Raw genomic sequence first — 9,727 nt, forward strand, 5'->3', positions numbered from 1 at the left:
GTTCTGCTGTTATGTGCAAGAGACCTTTAAAATCCCCACAAGGTTTTGAGGTTATCCAGAGTGGACTCTTAGCTGACGTATGAAAAGGTCTTGCACTTGTAGCGTGAGAAACATTAGCCACTTTCAGAAGGAAAAGAGTTGATGCTTCAGTTCATATGTACAGTTTTGAGGAAGCAGCTCTGGTTTACCAAGATATACAAGGACGCTTGATTAATGATTGGTTTGTCCTGACTGCTCTCTTATCTTTGGTACACCAGCCCCACATTTCAGCCTCTTCATCAACCTTTTTTTTTTTTTTTTACTTTTTCTTGTCCTTTTTTCTTAAAAAAACAGCAACAAAATCACCGACATCATTTCATCACGTCCCCTCCGAGTGAGATGAAGATCACCTCCCCTCTGTACTTCACTCCTCTACGCTCACACTGCACTTCCTCTGTCCCTCTTCCTCACTGCCGTCCGAATAACCCTTCCTCACACATACACACAGCCTCTCACCCAAACATACAGAACGAAAAACAGAAACTTAAAAAGAATTCAAACAGAGCAAAATGAAAGTCCTCCGGAAAGCAGTGCTGCGTGAAGAGTTCACCGCTTCTGAGAGTTGATCATCACTTTAGAGACGAAGTTGACGATGGCCGTGGCCGGTTGATCGGGATCCATCTCGGCGAACAGGTGACTGACGTTGTCTGTTGTGCTGCCTTGCTTTCTGGCCACAAAGCCAAAGAACCTGTGAAGAAGAAAAAAAAATCTTGATGCACTGTTTGTATTAAGGACAGTTCATCCACTGTTTGTATTAAGGACAGTTCACACACATCGCTTTCTTGCATTCTGTCTGCAAGATCAGGAGCTAATGAAGGCTTGAAACTTGTTAGCAAGATTCACAACAGTACTTGGGTGAATCTTACAATACATGTCCAGGTCATATTCCAACCCAAAATTGAAAGGAAATGATTAGGATGAAAATCTAAATATGAAATGTAATCTGTCTAATGTGTCTTTCAGAAGCAGCCCAGATCGAGCCGTGAGGGCTGTCACATGCCTCATTGCACCGAGAGTGTAAAGTGTCTTGTGCTTGAAAACTCAAGTGCTTACTAAAGATATCTGCTCAGATTGGGTGTGAGAGGATCATATCATATGGTTATTTTGGGCCAAAAATCATGTCTATGGTTCTTAGAATGAAATCGGCTCCTTTTTGTCTCTTTAAAGGAATAGTTCACCCAAAAATATAAATTATGTCATCATTTATAAATGTTGGTAACCAAACAGCTGACGGTAGCCATTGACTTCCATAGTATGGAAAAAAAAATAATACTATGGAAGTCAATGGCCACCAGTGACTCTTTGGTTACCAACATTCTTCAAAATCTCTTCTTTTGTGTTCAACAGAAGACAGAAGCTCATACAGGTTTGGAACAACTTGGGTGAGAAAATCATGACAGAACTTATGAGAATTATGAAGCATCTGAGAAGCATTTATCCTTCATATATGTAGTAGGGCTGTCAAAATAGCTGAAAAACTAAATTCGAATTTTTTACTTAAATATGATCAAAAATCGAATTATATTCAAATTTAAAATGCATCATTTCAGTTAGGGTGAAGAAAAGCTTTTGGCTTCTCTCCTGAGGCCACAAGAGGGCGCATCGAGCAAAATATTACTAATGCACATTTATTCAAAGTGCATAATGTTTAAAATAATGTTTATAAACCAATTATAATTAAGTTGCTTAAACAACTATAACAAAACAGCATCATGTATGTATGCATAGTTTAATACAAAGGACCGAAATCACACAGAGCACATTTTTCATTTAAAACCACGAATTGCAGTTGGATGGGGAAAAAGCCCGCCATAAAGTCTCGAGGTATATTTTTTCAAAGTTGAACTTGCATTAATTTCACATGGCTTTCTAAACATGCGGCTCCTTTGTGTGAGATGCGAGTGCAACGGTAATAGACGTCCCTCTAGAAAACACGCGAAATATGCGTTGTGTGAACGGCTTGGTTTCAGTTTTGACGTAAACAAGATCTCCACATTGATGTTCTCTTTTTCCGCAATATTTGTAATTAACAACGCAGCAGCGCCACATCTAGTGGCTTCAACTGGATAGACTAACAAAAACATTAAAATGCAACGACACTTACATCGTCATCACATCTCGTGCGCCACTGATAAGGCTGCCTCCTTAACACACAACTAAAATTCATATTCGAAATTCGAATTTTTTTTGACAGCCCTAATATGTAGTGTGTGGCCTCAGAGGGTAAATCATGACACACGTGTGTGAAGGTTAGCACGTTAGCGTCATGTTCTGTGCCGTTAGCTAAGACAGCAGAGATCACAATCAGATCACAGCTCATTCATCATGATAGCCCTGAGCATAGGTACTCTATCCCATGATGCACCAGAAAGGGGGAGCAGAGCTTGCTGATACATATCTAAACTGCTTTCAGATAACACGTCTGCTGAGCTGCAAAAGATCGAGTTCTCCATTATCAAAACTTACTTTGCAGTGCCACCCTCTGATTTGCTCCACCTGGAACGACATTGAAACAGATTATAGCTGTTTAACTTTACAGCATTAACTAAAAAATAATAATATATTTTATTTATAGAGAACTTTTCAAGGAAAACACAGATGCTTTACAAGAGATAAAATACCTGAAAATCAATTCAATAGAAGCAATAACTGCATTAATAATCACACATTAAAAGCAATACTAAAACGTGAGTTTTGAGTAATGATTTGAATATAGAAAAATCTAAAATACTTAAAAAAAAAATAGACTTTGACATTTCCTTTCGGTCTTTCTTCTTCAAAATGTCATGTTTACTGTGTTACTTGCTGTTTCCACAAATTTCTGAGTAGTACTAGCTCATGTATTTATAAAAAATTGTTGCTCTAATGCTAAGATGTTCTGAATGGTTCTTAGTGTGCATAGTTTTGCATTATTTTTTTACAAAAATCTCTGCTCTATTATTTTTCCTACAACATTCTATATTCATTTTCAATTTTTTCACACATTTCTTGAGAATTTATTTTATTACATTCTCTCTTTTATTATGTGTGTGTGTGTGTGTGTGTCTGTCTATAATTGTAAAAATCACTACATTACATCACATGTACATAATATGTATGTGACAAATAAAGAAATTGAAACTTAAAACTTAAGGTTAAAGCTTTGAAAAATCCTTGAACTGTAATAATGAGCAACATTAACAGCCTTACTGCCTGACAAACACTGCTAAAAAAAAAGCTGACAACTCCTAATAGACTTCAACATAATTCTGATCCGGTCACCAGATCCACTGATCAATACAGAAATGTTGTGACATTGACTGCTGTGGTTAAAGTTAATGCTAATGTTTCAGGGTTTGCTTACTTCCTCTCCTGTGGATCAAGGTCGCAGAACGTGACGGTGGTGATGGGATAATGACGTCTGAAGAAAAGCCTGTTGAAGAAACGACAGATATGTGCTTTTAAAACATGTTCGGATGTAGCCTTGGAATACATTAAGATTCGAAAAGAAAGAAAGAATAAGAAACTCACTTTCTCTGGTTGTCAGTGAGCGTGATGCCTTGTGCCGACACCTTAAAGTGAACAATGGTGGCTGAAGGTGCGGGACTGGCTGCCATGGTTTCTGAGATGGCCTTGGCGACGGCCTGAGGCCCAGTCAGAGACTCCATATCCACAGAGTTTATGTACAGGACATTGCATGCTGGGAAAGACAAGAAAACGTGCATAGATCAATAACCATGGTGGTATCCGCAAATAATTAAATTACTACTGCATTATGTAAGGCAGATGCACCTTAAACTCTAATCTTCACACATACTGTGATTTTGTCAAACACACACATATCATTAGTATATTCTGCATTTGCATAATCCAGTGGTTCTCAAAGTGTGGGTCGGAGGTATTGGCGTAAATTCTGAACTCTCATTCATAACCACATTTTTAAACATGCTGCACTGATGATTCACCAGTGTTATTTTAGTATTATTTATACTAAATATGTACTATTATAGAATTTATAAAAATGTTGAATTAGCCTTTATTTTTATATTTTCCATTTTCATTTGAATTTTTAGTTTTACTAAATCTGTCATTTTTTATTATTTCTACTTAGCTTTCATTCATTTTTACTTCAGTTTTAGTCATTTATGTACTTGTTTTATTTCATTTAAATTAATGTGTATTTTTTTTATTTTTAATCTAGTATTTATAACTAATTTAAGCTGTTTCAATAAAGGAAAAGTATTTTTAATATTTTCAGTTAATATTTTCAGTTAACAACGTTTCTTTTTTTTCTTTTTTACTATTAAATGTATTTTTTTTTTTAATTATTATTATTTTTGGGTGAACTACTCTTCAATATTGCTCCCGCAAATCAGTATTAATGTTTTATTTATTTATTTTATTATATATAAAACATATCTTTCAAATATTTTATGTATTTTTGAATGCATTTTGGATGCATTTTTTCCCCTTTTTTATTACTAGAAAGACATATCATAAGACTACAGAAAGAAAATGCAGGTAATGGTTTTTTAAAAATAACTTCATCTACAGTTCAACAGTTTTATGTACTTTACCAAAATGTGGCAACAATTGATTAGTATTCGTAATTGAGATTTTTTTTTTCCTCTCAAAGGCGGAGCTGAAAAGAAATTGAGAAACACTGGCATCATCTATCAGTAGATCCATGCATAGTAATCTAACATCAGTCATGAAAGAACATGCCACATTCATTTAGAAAGGTGTTCTTGAAATACAATCGAGGCCTTGACAAAAAGCTGAAAACACAGCAGCCGAACAGTTTTTAGCAGACAGGTGAAGGTGCTTCTGGAGGTCTGGACCATCACATGCACAGACAGTAGTAAAAGAAGAGTGCGGTTCTCTCTCTAGACACGGCAGTCAAAGTCAGGTTAAACACAATGACACAGATAAATGAATAAAATACGCAGAGCATCACTGGGTTTACCATGGAAGTCAGATGAACTCTTCTGCCCTAAATCATTTCCACAGGAGTGACACCAGGGTGGGGAAGAACATGGCAGTTGGTTCAGAGTTGATATCAGATCATAAACAAGCAACAAAAAGCTACTGTAACTGCACTAACACTTGGACTAATGGAGAAAACCCACATTAAATGTACTGTAGAGAGCATAAACAGAGATCTAAGATGAATAAATACTGCTGATAAATTCACATCTATCACATATTTAGGGATTTTGCTGAATGAAGTAGTGCTAAACACATTGAACTTTAATGCTTTTAAAAAATACTGTTTTTAAACAAAGGTTGCACATTAACCATATTACCTTTTGTTTACAGTATAGATATTATTTTACCCCTATAATATACTGTATATCTACTGTATTTTCTCACTGTAGTAGAAGCAAGAAAATATGAACTTTTGTTTAAAATTCTCTGCGTTTCGATTCATTGCATTTACATGCAAATTCTATGTATTATATCTATCAACATTTTAAATATTACCTCTATTGCCAAAATGTAAGGCATAATGTTGAATACCACAAAATATAACTGACTAATCCTGGGTTTTCTTTTCGTTTCTTTTTTTAAATATTGTTTAAAAATATCGAAACACAGTCTAGCATTTCCGACTGATTAAAAACTAAAATGTGCAGCTCATATTTTTGTTAAATGTTTGTTGTCTGGTCCATGTATTTCTTGTTCAAGTTCCTTACTGAAACCATGATTATTGTGGTGATTAACACTGTGCCACAAATGAATCTGGAACATTACTTTTTATGAGGTTTAGAGGAATAAAAATATTTTATACTATTAATAACTCATGTAAATATTCTCACCTGCACCCTGTTTGAGCATCTCTGCCGCCGGGTTAGTTGGTGTTGCGATCTCAGGTGACTCCTCTAGAGGATCTGTAAAAATGACAACGGGTCAAAGTTTAGACTGTGCATATCCTGTCCGTTTGAGTGCTATGGCTTGTCATTCTGCTGTGAGAATTCTTGCTATGCTAGGAATCAAAGCGCCTGGCTAACACGCTGTCACACAGTGTTTGAAAAGGCAGAGATGCACACATAAAAGTGTGTGGTTTCATGCCCCCTGACACCTGAATGGCACATAGCATTTGGCTGAGGACAGAGGCCCAGCTGAATGCACAGACCTCGGAAAATGCTCACAATTATTCACACAAGGCAAACAGGACATGCATCATCATGACAGAGAGCACAGCTAAGTGAGGTAGGCATGTACAGTACGTACAAAAAAGTCACAGTGGAAGTATGCATCTGGCCTTACTAATTTGTATTTTTTTAGATATTGTTTTGCTTTAACAACAGTATCAATCAAACTTTCATGTTTGAACAAAAGAGTACAGATGCTTAGGTTTCCTTGTATTTTTCTGCAAATTGTGTGAAATTGTTGGATAAATACACCAAGGAGCACATACAAAACTGAAATATGCATAAAAACCATATGCACTCCCATGAGATGGATAAACATTTTATTCAGAGAGATAGTATGTGCATAAGCTACAATAAAACACATTTACCAAATACATTTATAGATGTGCATGTAAAAAGTCATGTTACTTTCCTCAAGTCATGGGACTGAATAATCACTTCAATTGGTTACTATGACCTTCCAAAACTGTCCCATTTAGTTACCAAACATAATGGATCTTTTGAAAAATGCTAGCAAACATGAAGTTTAACAGATCATTTTGTCTGCAGCTCTAAACTGCATTTTTTTTTAAATATTTAATAAAAAGTCGCAGCAGCTTACACAGTGGGGAAAAAAAACTAAATAAATTAAAAATACATAAAAAAAAAACTTTAACTTAAATTTATATTCACATTTAACCAGGAGAGACACAAGGGCCCACGACCGATCTAAAGTATCCAGATAGACATTTGTTATCCATTCTCAATGGGAAAGTGCCCAAGCAACATTGCTCAAAAAAAGTTGCCCGGCAAAATTGCTCAAAAAGTGGCCCTGTGTATCATCAGCCTTAGACTTTTGGACCCCATTGTATGTGTAGAGAAAGTGATATGATGTCTCACCTCTGGTTGGTATGACTAGTTTGCAGGGTAGAGACAGAGGAGTGATGGAGTGCTGGTAGACCAGTGCAGACAGGCAGCCTGAACACAGAAAACATGAAAACAAAATTGGAGTCAGATTTACGAGCAGAAATCAGAGGAGGGCATACTTTACATTACAACCCTCCCGAAGCGGTCAAACTTTGATGCCCGGCATTGACAAACCATAAATCCATGTTGTTGACCAGTTGTGTCAGCGAAAGTTGGATGATAGGAGGGGCAGTTATACCGACACTTGGTTTAACCTCCAGAGTCTTTCTTTATTAAACCTCTCCTTCAAATATTTGACTATATTAGGAAAAAAACAACTGGAGAGACTTTGCTTGGGCAGAATGTTTCCCACTGCTCATGAGAAACAGCAGAACTGCGGAAGCAAAATATCCAGGTTGATAGTGGAAAGGAGTCCTTGATGCCAATTTTAAATATTATTATCAGCTTTTAAACTCTCCTCTTTCAGCAATCAGATTTTATCAACACTAACTGAGGACAGTTTACTTTAAGGCCCCTTTACAGGAATAGTTCACTCCTAAACAGCTACTCACCTTTATGTTGTCCCAAACCCCACTTTCTTCTTTAAGTGGTGAAATTTTGTAGAATTCTGTCCATTCTTTTCAATATTTGAAATTAAATGATGACAGATGTTGTCAAGCTCCAAAACAAAAAGACATAAAACACCATAAAGTGTCACAAAAGCAGTCAATATGACTGGTGCACTATAATACAAGCCATATGACAGTTTTATGCCAAAAAAAAAAAAACATTTGAAAGAGACTTAAATGTAAGTTGTTATTCACTAAAAATCAAATATGGCACGGTTAAAAGCATTGTGTCAGATTTGAGGTCAATGTTGTTCAGTCACAAAACACACAAAGACCAAAAACCTGACACTGCACTTTGAACTATGCAAGATTTTCAGTGGAAAAAAACAACATTTTGATCTTTTCATCACACAAAGCTATCATATGACATCAGAAAACTTGGCGCTTAAGTTGGTTGGACAAGTTTTACGATACTTTTATGGAGCTTTTGTCCTTTTTGATAACCGTAGTCCCTGTGAACTGAATAAAAAGTAGCTTAAAGATTCTACAGAAATTCACCTTTTGTAACAACAGCGAAATTTAACAGCATAGGGGTTTGGAATGACAGGATGATGAGAAACATGATAACACCGTTTTTTTTGGGTGAACTGTTCCTGTAAGCAGTGGGCATCCTGGCTGAGATTCAACCGGAGGAGTGGAGCTTAAATATCGCTGTATGTTTATTAACACGAGTGCTATTCCCGACAACAGAGAAATCCTGCCAAATTTCACCCACACCTGCTTTCGTTCCCACAAATCAGAGTTCTTCTTTGTCTGTTCTGCTTTTCATAATTAACAAACGCTTATGCAATGGTTACCGTAATGCAAGCTGCCCAGCCCTGATTTTTATGTCTCCTTATTTGATGTGGAACGGGGCATACTGGAGAAGACAGCACTGCCCATTGAATAAACTAGGTCTCCATGTAATGTGGTCAGTAGACAGTAAATTAGAGAGGGGCTGTCTTTAAGCTGTACTTAATAATGTCAGCTGCTCCCATGCTGTCGTTTGGACTACATATGTTCTACAGCTTTCTGGAAGCTACACGGACAGCTTGATTTAAAGGGAAGAATTCACGTTAACTTGTATTGAAGAGCGAAAACCACACAAGCATTTGTTCTACAAGCTTGGCAGATTGGACTTTCAGATTAGTGAACATTCAACAAATCATTCTCGTGTCAGTGTTCGCAAGCTTCATTAAAAAAAAAAAAAAAAAAAAAAGTTAAAAATTGATCCAACATGGTTCAATCGAATTCAAAACAACTATTTTAATGTGTTTGCAACATGCTAATACTAAACACAGCTCAATAGGTTTCAGAACAGATTTTACAACATTTTTAATTAAACAAATTTAAACAGTTTGATTTACCAAAGTACAGCTCGTTAGGGCAGCCCTTCAGTCTCACGCCTTTCAGACTCGTCTCAATCAGGAAATGTCTCACCAGCTCATTAGTGACATCTCCAGCTGAAATAATGATTAAGTAAGAAATTAAAATATCAAAACAGTACAATAAAAAACAACCAATAATACTATCATTTGTAGAACAGACTTTAAATTACTAAATGAAACCCCATGTTGATATCTGTAAAAGTACTGTATTTGTTCATATTTGCATTGCAATATTTATAAAAAAATGTGTACACAATTGACTGAATTTATGTTTCTAATGATCTTAAAGGGATAGTTCACCCAAAAATGAAAATTCTGTCATTAATTGCTCACCCTCATGTCGTTTCAAACCCGTAAGACCTTCGTTCATCTTCGGAACACAAATTAAGATATTTTTGATGGAATCTGAGAGCTCTCAGACCCTGCATAGACAGCAACGCAACTGCAATGTTCCCAAGTCCAGAAACGTAGTAAGGAGATCTGTAAAATAATCCATGTGACATCAGGGATTCATCCGCAATTATACGAATCTACGAGAATACTTTTTGTGCGCAAAAGAAAAAAAAAAATGACTTTATTCAACAACTCGTCTACTCTGCGTCACCCTGGTGCCATTTTGGAGAGCATCAGCTGGACGTAAACGGTGTATGCTGTTCTGTGTCAGCTGCGTCAC

General features: G+C 36.2%; 1 protein-coding gene across 1 annotated transcript in view; it reads right to left on the reverse strand.

The window, feature by feature from the left end:
- Positions 1-284: 284 nt before the first annotated feature.
- Positions 285-9,727, reverse strand: part of LOC107688950 (tensin-1-like) — a 257,974-nt gene continuing 248,531 nt past the window's right edge. Inside the window, exons 27-34 of the mRNA XM_016486798.1 lie at positions 9,034-9,129; positions 7,053-7,130; positions 5,838-5,909; positions 4,985-5,011; positions 3,550-3,718; positions 3,383-3,451; positions 2,506-2,535; positions 285-727 (exon numbers count right to left, since the gene is read on the reverse strand). Of these exons, the coding sequence (XP_016342284.1) occupies positions 586-727; positions 2,506-2,535; positions 3,383-3,451; positions 3,550-3,718; positions 4,985-5,011; positions 5,838-5,909; positions 7,053-7,130; positions 9,034-9,129 (683 nt within the window). The 3' untranslated portion in view covers positions 285-585. The remainder of the gene's footprint in view (positions 728-2,505; positions 2,536-3,382; positions 3,452-3,549; positions 3,719-4,984; positions 5,012-5,837; positions 5,910-7,052; positions 7,131-9,033; positions 9,130-9,727) is intronic.

This window comes from Sinocyclocheilus anshuiensis, unplaced genomic scaffold, assembly GCF_001515605.1.
Source record: "Sinocyclocheilus anshuiensis isolate Anshui unplaced genomic scaffold, SAMN03320099.WGS_v1.1 scaffold777, whole genome shotgun sequence".
Lineage (NCBI taxonomy): Eukaryota > Metazoa > Chordata > Actinopteri > Cypriniformes > Cyprinidae > Sinocyclocheilus > Sinocyclocheilus anshuiensis.